The following is a 16,150-nucleotide window of genomic DNA, read 5'->3' as shown; positions in this document are numbered from 1 at the left end:
CTGTATATGTGGTGCTGGGGAATCGAACCTAGGGCCTCATGTATCCGAGGCAGGCACTCTTGCCACTAGGCTATATCCCCAGCCCATTCACTTGATTTTTTAATCAAGACTCCCGACTCATCCTCCCCAAATGTGGCTTTTCTGTATCTCCTGATTGAATTCTGGTATAGTAATGAGTCTCACAGATCTTCCCAGCTCCTCAGATCTCAGCCTCTGGAGTAAGTAGGATTACAAGCATGAGCCACCGCTGCCCAGCTCTCATTTTCTGATTGAAACAGATTCAAACACCAGACCCCTTTATCCCAACACAGAAGTCAGTGTTCCAAGTTCACTTGAGTGACCTGGAAGGCATGAACCCCTTCAGCAATCTCCAAGTCCTCATGAGTCTAACTGGAGCCCCACATCCAACACTGAGTAACTGCATGACTTTGGGTAAGGTACACAATTTCTCAGGGCCTTAGCCTTATGTTGAAGACCTAATAATGCCCAATGTGCCTGTGATAGGAGCGAGCACTCTAGTCAGGCAATAAGTGTTAAGAAAAGGGAGGAGAAAAGAACAGGCCAGACTCATCTCAACAGGCGAGGACAGTTTGAGGCCCTAATCCAACAGCTCCGCTTCTGCTACTTTATAAGAAAAGGGAGTGGATAGCAGCTTTGTTCTGTCTCTGCACAAGTGAAGACAGGGGCCATGTAAGGACATGGGGGAGGGGGGGAGGCTGCTGTCTCCAAACCAGGAAGAGAAGCCACACCAGAAACCAAGCCTGATGGCACCTTGATCTTGGACTTTCATCCTCCGGGGAAGAATTGTGAGGAAATAAAAGATCTATTGTTTAAGCCACCAGTCTGTGCTATTGCTATGCTGACTAATGCACTCCATTTTCTTGTTGTTGTTTAAAGAGATAAAACTGGAACTTGCATCATGAGGTTATTTTGAGAACACAATGGGGACACAAGCATGTAATGCCTGCCTATTTCATTTTCTACGCGTGTCTTCACCACCAGGACATAGAGGTGGTTGGTAAAGTGTCCACAGAATGAATAAACACACCCATCCAAAATAATAATAAAGCTGTCACTGAATATGACAATTCTAACTTTTACATCTTTGATTATTGATCACCACTCACCAGCAAATGACAAGTGTGAAGGTTTAAAGAAAATTGTTCAGAAGGAGTCCACCCATGAGGACGTGCATTTTTTTAATTTTTATTTTGGTCAGTCCTGGGCCTTGGACTCAGGGCCTGAGCACTGTCCCTGGCTTCTTTTTGCTCAAGGCTAGCACTCTGCCACTTGAGCCACAGCGCCACTTCTGGCTGTTTTCTATATATGTGGTGCTGGGGAATCGAACCCAGGGCTTCATGTATACAAGGCAAGCTCTCTTCCACTAGGCCATATTCCCAGCCCCAAGCATGTGCATTTTGATCAGAGAACTCAAGCCTGACAGCCCTCAGCCTTAGGCCAGCTTTGTTCTGGGGAACAGAGAGGCTGGAGACTAGGGGGCCAGAGCCCAGGTAGGAGAAGCAGAAGCTGGGCCCAGCCTGGGAGAATCCTGAGCGAAGTCCATTTGGAATGGGAGGTCACCCACCTTCCCACCTTCCGGGTGCTTGGTGCTTCAGAGATGCAAATAATATTGATAGAAGGGGGTAGAGAACAAAAGGGCCCCTGTGCCCCAGCCTTTTGGGTCAAATCCTGCGCTGCAGAGAGGCAGAGCTCTTCTAATCCAGCCATGGTGAGACTTGGTCCCAGCACAGCTCCAGGCACATAAACCTGCCTGGTTCTAGGGGGCCCAGGACTCTGGGAGGGAGAGGTACCCTAGTCCCAATGGCACTATCTTTTATTTTCCCCTCTTGGCTCTTTCTAGGACAAGCTCAGTGGGACCAAGGCCAGGTGAGTACTGGGGCTTTTCTTTCCCCCACCCTCTTCTCTTGTCTCCACTCTCCCCGCCCCCCCCCTCCCCCACCGCCCCATTCCTCCTTTCCTGGCGCTGCTGCCCTACGTGTGATGCTGGCTCTGATTACTTCCATCCCACATGTCACCATTCATGTGTTTCCACCCCATCAGTACTGTGGCTCCCCTATCACCCAGCTTACCTGGGGTACCAGGTCATCTAGTTCTCTTCTCAAGGGCACTAGCTCTGCCTCAGCACCCTCCGTCCCATTCTACTGCGCCAGGCCCAGGGCCACCAAGTCACACAACTCTTGGCAAGGGGGGTGGAGGGGGAATTCATGATGATGGATATAAATGTCCTGGAGTGCGATGTTTATTTGACCCAAACTTGAGGACCTTTGGGGCTGAGTTGAGTAGAGTCTGCTTGCAGGTTGGGGCCACCTCTTCCACCCCCCAGATGCACAGGTAAGTGACACAGTAGACCAGAGGGTTCCAGTAGACTAGGGGCCCCCACAAATTCAATCTCCTTTGGGTGACTCTGGACACGTGCCTGCCATAGTCTGTGCTGCTTGGTTCCTGGGGCTTAGCTCTCCCATCTGTCTTTGTCAAGGATAGGAGTGTCAGGAAGCAGGGGATTGATGTAGGTAAAACAAGTAACTGGGAGGTTCTTCCTCAAGTACCAACTCACCTGCCCTGCTGGCAAGGTACAAATTTCCCTCAAGAATAGGTTCCTTGCTAGGCACCGGTGTCTCATGCCTGTAATCCTAGCTACTCAGGAGGCTGAGGTCTGAGGATTGCGGTTCACAGTTCTCAGCTAGCCTGGGCAGAAAAGTCATCAAAAGTTACCATAAGACTCTTATCTCCAATTAACCACTCAAAAGCTAGAAGTGGAGTTGTGGTTCAAAGTGGTAAGGTGTTAGCATTGAGCAAAAGAGCTCAGGGACAGTGCCCAGGCCCTGAGTTCAAGCCCCATGACTGGCCAATAATAATAATAATAATAATAATAATAATAATAATAATAATTCATTCCTTAGGCTGGGAACTGGTGGTACATGCTTTAATCCCAATCACTCTGGAAGGTGAGATCTGAGGATCTCAGTTTGAACCCAGCCAGGAAAGTCCTTGAGATTGTTATCTCCAATTAACCACCAAAAAGCTAAAAGTGGAGCTGTGGCTCTAGTGGTAAAACACTAGCCTTGAGTAAAAAAAAAAAACTCAGGGACAGCACCCCGGCATTGAGTTCAAGCCCCAGGACTGCCTTAAACCGCCCCCACCCCCCAAAAAGAATAGGTTTCTTTAGTGGAAGGACTGAAGCTCATTATACTGGGGAGACATGAAGGCATTGTGCTGGAAGGGGGTGGGGTGGAGGAGGCAAAGCCAGTCTGTCCATCCAGATGCCTCGGCTTGGAGAGAAGATTCCTTCAGCCCATCTTCCCTGCCTACTCCGGAGCCCTGGAGACACAGGGTAAATAAAGTCCAGCGGCTGAGGTGGAGACTGGAGGGGGAGGCAGCCGCCATCGGTGCCCTGGACATTTCCATCTCCCCTGTGCCCAGCAGCACTTGTTGAAGGCCCAAGAGGACGAGGAAGAGGATGCGTACGAGCTGCCCCCCTGTGAGGCTGTGCCCCTCATTCTGGCCTCGGCGCCCCTTCCGGGTGCTGAGCAGGAGTCCTTGTACCTGGGTGAGGGCAGGGAAGTGGGGGGGCAGGGAGGTGGGGATTTGGGTAGAGCAGGGAGCCCCCACTGGAAAAGAGAACCCAAACCTTGCCTTTCCTCCTTCTGCCTGAGCAGGGGCAGGGACAGGGTGGTCACGGGGGCCTCCTGGCTGAGGCGGAGACCCAAGTAGGAGGAGTGAGTGACAGAAGGAGGAGGGAAAGAGAATTGGCGAAGGCGAAGGCAGAGAATGGGGTGCCATGTAACCAAGGCAACAGCAGAAAAGCTGGAGGCCAGACCCTGGTCCCTGGGACCTCCATACTCCCTCTTAAGATCCTAGAACATTCTCTGGGGTGGGGGTGCCATGGGTATCCCATTCTCATGGCTTGGGATCTTGGCCAAGTGGGGGCAGGGAAGCTGGCTGCCTCCCGTTGCCACAGAGACAAAGCTGTCCAGAACACAATAAGCCAAGGGGAGGGAAGGGGAAGGAAATGGAGGACAGGTGGTGGAGTACCCAAAATGCCTGGGGTCTTTTCCAGATTGCTCTGGCCCCCGGGGACCATCCAAGCCACCACCCACCGTGGAGAGAGACTTTCCCCCTAGCCCCACCCCAGGCTACCATTTCCCGGTAAGGAAATTGTGGGAGAGGCACCTCATTTGCCAGAGCACTAACATTTGCATTCAATAGCTCCCCCAAACTCCGGTGCCCCTCTCTATCAGCCTGACTCGGTGTTCCCTCCCTCTGCTCTTCTCCCCTGGGCTGGGCCTAGGAGACTAGGCTCCACTCTACTGCCCTGAACTGTGGACACCATGACTCCTTCCTGTCCCCCATGGCTCCTCCCTGCTTAGCTGCCAGTCAGTGCCACCGCCCATTCCCACTGAGTCCCGCCCGCACGCCGACTCCAAAAGCTACCACTTCCACTCTGCATTTTACATAAGAGAGAAAAGCACAAGCAAGAGCCACAGAACAGAAGCTGAGAAAAATGTCCTTTGGGGACATTTCATCTTGAGCTATAGTGGCAGGGGTTATTTGTTTTTGTCTGTTATGGGGCTTGCGCTCAGGGCTCCGGCCCTGTCCTGTCCCTGAGCTCTTTTGCTTAAGGCTACCGCTCTACCACTTTGAGCCACAGCTCCACTTCCAGTTTTCCGGTGTTTAATTGGAGATGAGTCTCATGGGGACTTTTCTGCCTGGGCTGGCCTTGAACTTCCATCCTCAGATCTCAGCCTCCTGAGTAATGTGAGCCGTGGTGCCCAGTAGGTTTTTGTTTTGTTGTTTTTGTGCCAGTCCTGGGGCTTGAACTCAGGGTTTGGGTGCTGTCCTTTAGCTGGTGCTCTAGCACTTGAGCCACAGTTCTCTTCCCGCTTTTTGGTGGTTAATTGGAGAGAGAGTCTCAGGGACTTTCCTGCGGAAGCTGGCTTTGAACTAGGATCCTAAGATCTCCACCTCCTGAATAGGATTACAGGCAGGAGGTCCATGATAGTGGACTTGAAAGCTGCGCAGGTATACCTAGTTCCACCCATTCACACCCCAGCATTCTGGCACTCCCCATGCCTTAGTTTCTTTCCCTCCTCCCTCACCAGCTCCATTATCCCCACAGCTGAAGGCGGCAATGAACCTGCAGGTGACCGCAAAGCCAGGACTTGCCTTTGGGAGTGGAGGTAAGGGGCCGGTCCTCTTTCCTTCCCTCCGGGGAGAGGTGGAGTTGGGTGTGCCTCACCCTAGAGGCATCCTCTGCCAGTCAGTCACGCCCTCCTGGCTGCACCTTCTTTTTACTTGCCAAGTGCCTGAGGTAGCATGGCCTCCACAGTATAAACGAGACAGAGATCCAGAGGTGTCAACTGCTGTGCCTGAGAAGGGATCAAATCTGACTTGATGCTCCCTCGACAGCAGGTGTAGAATAATATCTGGTACAGGGTCAGGCTGGAGGGACCACTGAATGAAGAGGTCAGAGGGCAGCCTACTCTATCTCCAGTACCCTCCCTATCGGGATATCTGTGCACCATTCCCCCATTAAAGGGGACATCCTTGGGCCACCACTGACTCCATTCGGGTCACTATTGCTGTTGCTGTTCAGGGACTTTCCCCTAGGGTCCCTGCCTCAGAGGTTTGTGACCCCACAGCTCTGGGATGTCAGGCAAAGGCAGAACTCTAGGATATGTTCCCATCTGAAAGAGGCTGTGGGAGGAATGGTGTTGTAGTCCCTCCTGCCTGGTGGCTTCCATCTGCATCCGGAGTCAAACTGCTCACCCGAGGCACATTTGGTTTCACGAGGCTCTTGTGCTGGTTAACCCTCCTGACCTTGAGGGTGGCTTCGAGATTTGGATCACCCCAAAGTCATCTTGGAGCCAAGTCTGGCAAATCATTTGGGAGGTCAAGCTAGGTGACACTACAGTCTTGGATAGGAAAAACGACAAGGAGAAGAGGATGGTTTCCTGCTGGTGCTTTCAAGTTGGCTCCAAGGATCCCATGCCCAGCCCCTCCTCCCTGCTACTCCTCACCGCTGGTTTTCTTCTTGCAGGTGGAGGTGAGGTGATGTCCAGAGTGGTGAGTCACACCCCCGATCCTCACTTGCCATTTTAAGGTTCTATCTGGAAAACAGGCAGGGACAGGGTGAGGGTTTGAGAAGGTCAGGAAATACTCTGATGTCCCAGGAGAAAGGCCCACAAGAGGCATGAGCCAGTTGTCCTAAAGGCGCTGGCCAGATCTCCTCTTTACATGCTCATTCCCTGAGGGTTGCCACCCATGGGTGCCACCGAAGGTGTTCATGGCATGCTCCCTTCCAGGCAGAGAGACAATTTTAATCATTCAACCCTCCCCACAAGAGGATCGACTGACAAGGAGGGAGCATGGTCCACCGGAGCCCCTCCCCCCCAATCAATGGCTCTTTCCCCCACCGTCACCCTACTGCTTGTGGCAAAGGTCTTCTAGTCCTAGCCTGACCTCCAGGGCTTCGTGATCATATACGCCCCTTTCTCTCTCTCTTAGGTAGCAGGCCCTGCCAAGGATCAGGATGAGGATATCTACCTGAAGTGTGAGCCTCATCCAGGTGAGGGGGCCTTCCTCCAAACCACCCTGTCCTATAGTCACCCTCCTGGCCCCACCTCTCTCCCTTACTGGTGCACATGCGCCTTCAGATACTCCCCAGACATCTTTGCTTCTCACTAGGAACGTACGTAGCTCCGTGGTAGAGCACTTGCCTAGCATGTACCAGGTGCTGGGTTCAATCACCACTGCTGCAAAGCCAAACTAAGTTAAAATACAATAATGATAACCTTCCCTTCTGCCTTTGGTCTGGGTTGATGCGCCTGTGTCTACTAGGGGGAGGCCAAGCCCTTCGAACAGGTCTGGGTGGAGCTTCTCAGTTGCTGTGGCCGGGCCAGCATCTCCCTCTAGTTAGGACTCCCAGAGCACCCAGGCAGCAGAGAAGACCCTGCAGCTGATCTTAGTCCCTCCTGACCAGCCTGGATTTCCCTGCCTGGTCCCAGGCCAAGCTCAGCCTGCCTTCTCTGTGTTAATCCCAGCCTTGACTAGGTCTCTGAGCTCCAAAGCCCTGATACCCCCAGCCCCTCTGCCAAGGACGGCTGTGATTCCTAGGTAGGTACCAGATGCGCATGTGCCTGCTTGAAGGAGAGAAAACAAAAGGGCTTAAGAGAGTGCCAACTCAGGCTGCCTCAGTCCTGCCCATGAAATGGCAGTCTCGTTCCACGGTCCCAAGGTTGCTGGCAGGGGTGGTAAGGGCAGCTTGGGATACTGGCCCATTTTCCTGAAGGTGATGAGGATCCTGAGCTCTGCCCCAATTTGCTCCCTACAGGCCCACCATCGTACCCCAGGATGCTCGGAGTGTAAGAGGCTTGTGGGCAAGGGGATACTGAGCTGGGTAGGGGGAGAGAGAAGGGAGGCTCAGGGTGGGACTGGCAACAAGGCCAGCAATCACCTGACCAGGCTTTCTGTTTCGCAGGGAGCAGCAGATACCACCTCTAAAGGTCAGTGCATACATCCCTGGAAGGTTCCGCCCAAGCCTGCAGGCCACAGACTCCTTCCTAACCCCTCCCCACTCCCCGACTTCATGGAAGGATCTCTGCAGCCAATTCCAGCCAGGATCAGGTGGGGGGGGGCAGGTAGTGGGGGGGGGGTGATCCTCTTGGGCATTTTCCAATGTCTGTACCAAATTGCGAAGCTCCCAATTCGGGCCTCAAAGATTACATCTCACTTGGAAGTTTCCCAGGGTCTGGCTGGTGGGTCTTGCCACGGTGTTGGACCTGGAGAATAGGAGTGCTGCGTGCTCTATTATTTTGGACTTCAGGTCTCCTATACTCCCTGCCTCTGCTCCTACCCTAAAGCTGGTCCCTGGAGCCTTTACCTCACCCCTTCTAAGCCCCAGCTCTGTAATTTCCTTCTTTCAGCAGGAAGGAGACCCTCTATCCCCTCCACAGCCCACCCTGGGAGCAGTTCAGCTGCCAAGGTACGCAGGGGCTGGGAGCAGGCTGAGGGCAAGGCCTGTGGGGACCAGAGTCAGAAGCCTTGCCCAGGACCCCCATGGCAGAGGCATGAGTTACCACCACCAGAAATGTATGCATGTGTGGACCAGGCACAGACACGACTTTGTTCTGCTTGTGGGGCTCAGTCTGGGGCTGGCAGATGTGAACGCAAACAACTGGACCCCAGCGTTCTCAGCTCCCCATTCCATGCCCTGACACATCTCTGAGTGGCTTTGTGAGTGTGTGCATGTGTATGTGTGGTTGTATCTAGGACAGTAGCCTGCTGGCTCAGCCTTGGTACTCAGGGAACTGTGACCGCCATGCTGTAGAGAGAGCCTTGCTCCGCTTCCAAAAGGTAGGCAGCTATGGACTCCTGGGCTTTCTCTGAAATCCCTGCTGCTCGCAGGCTGTGGTGGGCTGGGCTGGTAGAAGTAGAAGGTCTAGAGAGGTTCTCAGTATTCTGGGTCAGGGCTGGGATGGGCAGTTGTAAAACAAGGCTCATGATTGGGGTCTCCTTCACAGGATGGGGCCTACACAGTGCGCCCCAGCTCGGGGCCTCACACCTCCCAGCCCTTCACCCTGGCTGTGCTTCTCCAAGGCCGGGTCTTCAACATTCCCATCCGGCAGCTGGATGGCGGGCGCTATGCCCTGGGCCGGGAGGGCAGAAACCACGAGGAGGTAGGTGGGTACTGGAGAAGTTGGGCCTGCCAAATAAGAAGCGCACGGAGGCCAGCGTTCTGAGCCTAGCTGGGAGCATATAAGCTTCCTAGATACCTGGCACTTTGGGAAGAGGTGCTCCTTCTGGCTATGGCTCCATCTGTGTAAGGCTGAGGTGGCGACATTTGTACGTATAATACAATGAGGAAGGCAGGATCCAGAGTCCAGACTCCTGTCTCCCTGCCCCAACTCAACTTTGCACCCAGCATTCTGGAGATGGTAACCTAGCATTCAGCTCCAGGCAGAGCAGGGCCTGAAAGTCATTTTTACGTGGCCTTGGAAACCCAAGGCTAGTCAATGGTCACAGGAAAATTGCATGAGTTGCATTAGACTGGAGCAGCAAAATAGCAGTAATCCTTCAGAGACAATCTGCCCCTCACCAGTTGTCTCTGGAAGTTGCTGGCAGCATGAAGCTCAAAAAACTTGTGCCTGGGGGCTGGGGATATAGCCTAGTGGCAAGAGCACTTGCCTTGTATATATGAAGCCCTGGGTTCGATTCCCCAGCACCACATATACAGAAAATGGCCAGAAGTGGCGCTGTGACTCAAGTGGCAGAGTGCTAGCCTTGAGCAAAAAGAAGCCAGGGACAGTGCTCAGGCCCTGAGTCCAAGGCCCAGGACTGGCCAAAAACAAACAAACAAACAAAAACTTGTGCCTGGTGATGGTGGCTCATACCTGTGTTCCTAGCTACTGAGGAGGCTGAAAATTGATGCTAACCTGTGCAGAAAAGTCCAGGAGACTCTCATCTCCAATCAACCATCAAATAAGCCAGAAGTGGAGCTGTGGGTCAAGCAGTAGAGCATTAGCCTTGAGCAAAAAAAGCTCAGAGACAGCATCCAACTCCTGAGTTCAAACCCCGGGGTCAGAATATATATAGATATATATGTTGATATGCAAGTGTTGCTATGGCACAAGCGGCAGAATGCCAACTTTGAGTGAAAAACAAAAAACAACAACAAAAAAACAAAAACAAGCGCTCAGGGCCTTGAATTCAAGCCCTAGTACTGGCACAAACCAAACCAAACCAAACCTCACGGGTTGCCTTCCCTCTTTGTGCAGGTCTTCTCCTCAGTGACCACCATGGTTCAGCACTATTTGACACATCCCCTGCCCCTTGTGGACAGACACAGCGGTAGCCGGGAACTGGCCTTCCTGCTCTTCCCCCTCAAGCCTTAAGGCCTGGCTGGGGCAACATACACCCCCATCACCCACAGGGTGTTCCTTCAGCCGCTTTCTCTCCTTCTCCAGTCTCCACCACTCCAATTCCTGTAGGCCCCAGATGACAGACCCTGGCAAAGGGTTGCCCAGAGAGGATGGGCCTTGAGGATGCTACCCACTGTGTACCCAGAGCCTCCTCACTTCATTCCTAAGCCTGAGACCCCTCTCCCCCATTGCTAGCCTCAGGCAATGGCATGGTCTGCCATGGTACACTTCCTTTGCTTTTCTTCTTTTCTCTGCAGGACTGAGGGTTGAACTCAGTGTCCCCAAGCTCGCTAGGCACATGCTCTACAACTTGGGATACGCATATCCTCCCCACACACCCCCATCCCCCATCCTTTTGCATTTTGTTTATTTTAGTTTGCTTTTCCTGCTAAGTTTCCCATGGGCTAGCCTCAGACTGCAGTCCTCCTGTATCTGTCTCTTGAGTAGCTGGGATTGCACACGTAATCACCAGCGTGTAGTACACAATAAATGTTTGTTGAATGAACTCTTAGATCTGCTAAGAGACACTGTGGTGCCCCGCCCCGCCCCACGCCGGCGCCATGTTGTGTCACCGGGCAGAAGGGCTAGGAGTGATGGGGCCCGGGTGGGTTTCTACCAGAGGAGGACGTTCGCTTTTAAGTGTGTTGTGTGCCAGGGAGGGTGAAGGGCAGTTGCTGGTGTTTGCTTTGTTTTGCTTCTTGGCATCGTAGCAAGGAAGGGAAGGAGGCTCACAACGGCCTCCTCCAGCCCTTCAAAGGAGAATGGGATCTGGTCTCCCCCTGCTCGCCCCCCAGGGCTCCTGAGAAGCCCTGGGAATGTTCTAGGGTTGGGGAAACTGAGGGTCCCAAGAAACAACCGGGTGTGGGTGCAATCTGGTGTTGGAAGAAGCGCCCGGGAAGGCTGCCGCGGGGGGCGCGTGGCAGGGCATGGGGAGGTGTCCCTCGCCCCCGGGGTGCGGCCGACCTGCGGGGCGTGGCAGGGCTGGGGGGGGGGTCCCCTCGCCCCGGGGGTCCGGCCGAGCCGCGGGGCGTGGCAGGCCGTGGGCCCGGAGAGCTGGAGGAGCGCGGTTCCTAGAGAGGCCGGCGGCCTGCCGGGCGGGAGGGGGCCAGGGGCGAGGGCGGCTCCGGGCCCTGGCGCGGCGCCCGGAACACCCGGTGCCGGAAGCGCCGTGTCACCGTGACTCTGCACACGTCCTGAGCGCCGGGGGAAACAAAGGGCAGCGCCGCGCCCTCCGCGCGCCCCTGCGCGGGCTGGCACCGAGCGCACCCCGCACCCCAGCCCGCCCGCCGATCGCAGGCTCCGGCGCCGCTGCGGGGCCTGGGGGTCCGGGGAGCCTCCTCGGGGCTGGGGGCGGGGAGGGACCCCCGGGGAGCCGCATCGCGGGAGGACCTCCCCTCCCCCGGACGCCTGGGCGCGGCGGGGTCCGGCGCGTGCCAGCTGGCGCTCCGGCGCGTCACCGTCTGCGAACCGCAGCTTCCTCCTGGGCAATGGAAGGAAAGATCATTGTCCCCGCGTCACCGTGCACCCCGCTTCGGAGGCTCGAGCGAGGCCTTCCCCGGCAGAAGCGCCGGGGGGTTCAGACCAATCACCTGCCAACGACCCAAGGCCCAGCAGGGAGACCATTCCGGGCTCGCGTGCCTGGAAGAGGCTGAGGATGGGGCGGCTGGCGCGGAGCAGATGGAGGAGGGGGGGATTCGCCTTCAATGGAGGGCCGCTTGGGCCACCGCGGTATTCTCCTCCGCTCTAGGAGCCTGACACTGCTTCCCTCGGCCCTCCTCTTCTTCCTCTTCTCCAGCCTCACCGGTATAGTTTGGCAGGGTAGCAACTTGGGGTGGTCTCCGGGAGACACACTCCACACTCCGAAGTCACAAGACCCTGTGGCCTGGTTTTACTGAGGCTGAGTTTTGTCCCCAAGGTGAAGGTCACCGCCCTGGAGCTTCTGTTAGTGGACCCAGAGAATCTCTCTGCTTGTCCTGTCTGAGAGACCCACTTCCAGGAACTGCCCTCCATTATTCTCTTCCCAGAGGAGAAGATAGGGAGGAGCAACCCAGGCCGGGGGGGGGGGGGGCAGAAAAGAGGGAGGCCCCCTCACCTCACCGGTCTATACCAGATGTCCGCTTTGCCAAGGAGCCCCTCTGTGCAGTCCGGCCCTTCCCACCGCATCCTCCCCTGTTTGGGAGCTGGTACTTTGGGGCACCCCCTCTAAACCACCTTTTCCCTCCCGGGCCCCACATGCTACTCCTGCCACGGTTGTGTATTTAAGGCCCTGAGTACAGTAAAGGGAGAGACAATGTTTGTTGAAAATTTGGAAGCTGAGTTTCTAAACCGCAGGCTCCAGGTCTAGGAGTCCCAAGTTAGGTTCAGCCACTTGCTCTCATTTGCCAAATAAGGAGACATGGTGAAGGGCAGAGAAAGGAGATTGATTACATGACAGCCATGCAGGAGAAGATGATACATCTTTACCAACTGCAAGGAGAGAGAAGGCTTGAGGTTGAATAGAATTAGGGGCAGGAGGTGAGAAAAAGATGCATAGTTAAAACAGCCCAGGTCACAAGTGTGTAGCCCATTTGACCGTAATCTCAGTCTTTGCCCTTGGAGGAGCTCCAGAGACTTGTTATCACTTTATTATTGGAACAGAACACAAACAAGGAGGTCTCCCGAATTTGGGGCTGTTTTCTTTAAGATGATAAAAAGTATTGCCTGTTGAAGGGGCAGATTTCCTTCCACCCAAGAAACCTTTAGTTGCAGCAGAGAATACTTCAGATCAAAGAGCACTGGTACAAAGTTGGGGGCTCTATTTTTTTTCTGGCTTTGGGCCTTGAACTCAGGGCCTGAGTTCTGTCCCCGAGCTTTCTATTTATTATTTTTATTGTCATTATAAAGGGGATGAATAGAGGGGTTAGAGTTACATAAGTCAGGTATGTCCCTGAGCTCTTGTGCTCAAGGCTAGCACTCCACAGCTCCATTTCCACCTTTTTAATAGTTGAAGAGTCTCATAGACTTCTTACCTGGGCTGGCCTTGAACCATGACCCTCAACCTCCTGAGTAGCTACAATTTCAGGCTGTGAGCCCCGGATGTTTTAATTAATTCAGAGAACCCAGCAAAAGTATCTTTTAGGTTGCTTTTTAGAGAGTCACCACTGGGTCAACCAACTAGGCCTACCCTGGGTTCCACTAAGCTGATAATCAGAACTTCCTTTGATAAAAGTCCAGCAGAGTGCTGTTCAATAGGATTTTCTATGATGATAAGAGGATATGAAGCACTACTGTGACTCAGAAACCCAATTGTTAATTACAAATTTAATTACCTTAAATGCATGCAGCCACTTGTGGTTAGTGGTCATCACACTGCTCCAGGTGTCTCGCTATTCTAAGTGTGAGAATGGCAGGTTCCAGGTCTGTAGGAGCCCAATAGGCCCAGCAAAGAATATGGTTACTGGCGAGCCATTGAGGGAGTATGCAGTGGTGGTATCAGAGTATCAGAGGGAACATCCTTTGGCTGTGTCATGGGGAATAGCTAGAGGCTGGGAGAACAGGTAGGGACTGCAGATATTTCTGCATTTCAGGCCAGCTAATATCCCCTGACTTTTTACCATGCCAATGTCCTAGTGATAGGAAGTAGTAGAAATGCAGACCTATATAACTTGCAGATGGCAGGATACGCTAATAAACCAAAACCTATCTGACAATAAAATGGGGGCAGGGGCTTACAACAAGAATAAGGGAGAAAAAAGTACAAAAGAATGTAGAAATAAGATCTAGGCACTGGTAGCTCATGCCTGTAATCCTAGCTGTTCAGGAGGCTGAGATCTGAAAATTGTGGTTGAAAGCCAACCAGGGCAAGAAAGTCTGTGAGACTTTTTTTTTTTTTTTTTTTGCCAGTCATGAGGCTTGAACTCAGGGCCTGAGCACTGTCCCTGGCTTCTTTTTGCTCAAGGCTAGCACTCTACCACTTGAGCCACAGCATCACTTCTGGCCTTTTCTATATATGTGGTGCTGAGGAATTGAACCCAGGGCTTCATGTATGTGAGGCAAGCACTCTTGCCACTAGGCCATATTCCCAGTCTCCCTGTGAGACTCTTATCCCCAATTAACCACTAGAAAACTGGAAATGGCACTGTGGCTCAAAGTGGTAGAGCACTAGCCTTGAACAAAAAAGCTCAGGGACAGCACCTAGGCTCTTGAGTGCAAGCCCTATAGTGGAAAAAATTGTAAATAAAGAATATATTTGATAACACAACCTTACAGGAAACTAAAGGAATCCCACCAATCAGAAAGCCATATACTTCTTACTAACCGAAGGTCAAGATGGCAGACATGGCTTAACTATGGGCTTCTCTATGGTGTATCTATACCACATGCTCTCTTTCTCTTTTCTGTCTTACTTATTTTGTAATAAATTTCTCTATCTTTACTTATGTTCATGTCTTGCCTGAATTTTTCTCTTGCTACATGCAAGGATCAATGTTGTTTAGCTGCTCTAAACTTTCTGGTAAAACCAGCTTGCGTGCCAATTACATTTTCTCTAGTAGGTAAGCCATACTGTAGGGAATTCCAAACAGGGTCACCAATGTGTATGGGGGAATCAAATCTTTGAGAAATGCCACTTGGTAAAGAAGCTCAGATATATGACATGCTGGTTTGTCTCCAAGGGCACATAGGGCAAGAGAGGCTGTGTGTGTGTGTGTGTGTGTGTGTGTGTGTGTGTGTGTGTGTGTGTGTATACATACACACACGTGCTGGAGGGAATGGCTCAAGTGGTAGAGTACTTTCCTATTCAGCATGAAGCCCTGAATAGTCTCTAGTACTGAAAAAAAAAAAGAAAAAGGAGGCGAAAAGCAACCCATGGAGTAAGCTTTTCTTTTCTTTTTTTAAGTTTCCAGAATGGTTTTATTAAAGTTCCATGCTGTATATAAACATACAAGCGATGAGAAAACAGTAACTTGAAACATGCACTTATCTGGCATTCTCTAAAATACCATTATACAAGTTTTCATTGACTTAGAAAAATACCCACTAAAACAATCACAGTTATTCTGAAAGATTAAAAAAATGTATTGGCCAGAAGAAAGTTCAAGAGAATAAACAAGATTCTGAATTATATGTTAAAAAAAAACTGTACAAGATTGTACATAAGGGCTGAGAATATGGCCTAGTGGCAAGAGTGCTTGACTTGTATACATGAAGCCCTGGGTTCGATTCCCCAGCACCACATATATAGAAAAATGGCCAGAAGTGGCGCTGCGGCTCAAGTGGCAGAGTGCTAGCCTTGAGCAAAGAGAAGCCAGGGACAATGCTCAGGCCCTGAGTCCAAGGCCCAGGACTGGCAAAAAAAAAAAGATTGTACATAAAACTATACAAAAGCCTTGGGTATAGTAAGATATTGAATTAAGATTTTCAAAGTTCTGTTATCAATATCTATTAATAAAATCCTTATGAAATAATTGACTTAGAAAAAGTGAGGGCTGGGGATATGGCCTAGTGGCAAGAGAGCTTGCCTCCCATACATGAAGCCCTAGGTTCGATTCCCCAGCACCATGTATACAGAAAATGGCCAGAAGTGGTGCTGTGGCTCAAGTGGCAGAGTGCTAGCTTTGAGCAAAAAAGAAGCCAGGGACAGTGCTCAGGCCCTGAGTCCAAGGCCCATGACTGGCAAAAAAAAAAAAAAAAAGTGAGATGTTCATGATTTCCATGAGTATAGAAAATAGTAAATATCACTAAATACCACTTTCTGAAATAAAGTGTACTCAAACAGCACAATGTATAGTCTCAAAGCAAACTTTCTGTCATTCATTTAAACTTTGCTTCTATTGCTATGCCAGTCTTACACATAAACTTTCTCTTGCAATTTAAAAAAAATTAGATTCTGAATTATTTCATAGTTTTATTACAATTTGAGTTCTTAAGGCCAGTTGTCATTGGTAACGTGTTGGGTTTGCTTTATTTTTCCATGTTAATATTTTAATTACTTCATTCAGGTTTAGAAGTTTAGTGGTTTTCCTATGTCTTCTAGAAATTAGCATATCCTACAAGCAACAAAACAGTGTCAACCATGAACACATTTAAGTGTTTTGGGGACTTAATCCTTGCTTTAGAAAATGAATCTAAACACCACAGAGTAAGTGTGGAAGAAATTAAGTTGCTAACTAAATCATCAAGCCAGTTGGCAGTTTTTAAATTATTCATTTAGACAATTAGGAACAGTTTTATAT

General features: G+C 51.5%; 1 protein-coding gene across 1 annotated transcript; it reads left to right on the top strand.

Annotated features, from left to right (window-relative positions):
- The first annotated feature begins 362 nt into the window (after window positions 1-362).
- Sh2d6 (SH2 domain containing 6) lies at window positions 363-9,940 on the top strand. The gene is made up of 15 exons (XM_048352205.1): window positions 363-437; window positions 1,862-1,887; window positions 2,318-2,352; window positions 3,282-3,352; window positions 3,457-3,568; window positions 5,138-5,198; window positions 5,943-6,084; window positions 6,526-6,586; window positions 7,062-7,134; window positions 7,352-7,382; window positions 7,499-7,523; window positions 7,944-8,002; window positions 8,290-8,373; window positions 8,541-8,696; window positions 9,795-9,940. Exons 1-15 carry the CDS (start codon window positions 381-383, stop codon window positions 9,909-9,911), a joined length of 1,110 nt encoding a protein of 369 aa, XP_048208162.1. The 5' UTR covers window positions 363-380; the 3' UTR covers window positions 9,912-9,940.
- The last annotated feature ends 6,210 nt before the right edge of the window (window positions 9,941-16,150 follow it).

The sequence above is a fragment of the Perognathus longimembris genome, chromosome 8, assembly GCF_023159225.1.
Source record: "Perognathus longimembris pacificus isolate PPM17 chromosome 8, ASM2315922v1, whole genome shotgun sequence".
Classification (NCBI taxonomy): domain Eukaryota; kingdom Metazoa; phylum Chordata; class Mammalia; order Rodentia; family Heteromyidae; genus Perognathus; species Perognathus longimembris.
This window is presented reverse-complemented; position numbering and strand designations above follow the sequence as displayed.

Bases quoted from the DNA above. Each gene is read 5' to 3' on its own strand.
- Sh2d6 (XM_048352205.1), top strand. From the start codon at position 381: ATGAGTCTAACTGGAGCCCCACATCCAACACTGAGTAACTGCATGACT. The intron at 438-1,861 runs GTACACAATTTC...GGCTCTTTCTAG, and splicing joins ACTGCATGACTTTGGGTAAG to GACAAGCTCAGTGGGACCAA. The intron at 1,888-2,317 runs GTGAGTACTGGG...GTCTGCTTGCAG, and splicing joins CTCAGTGGGACCAAGGCCAG to GTTGGGGCCACCTCTTCCAC.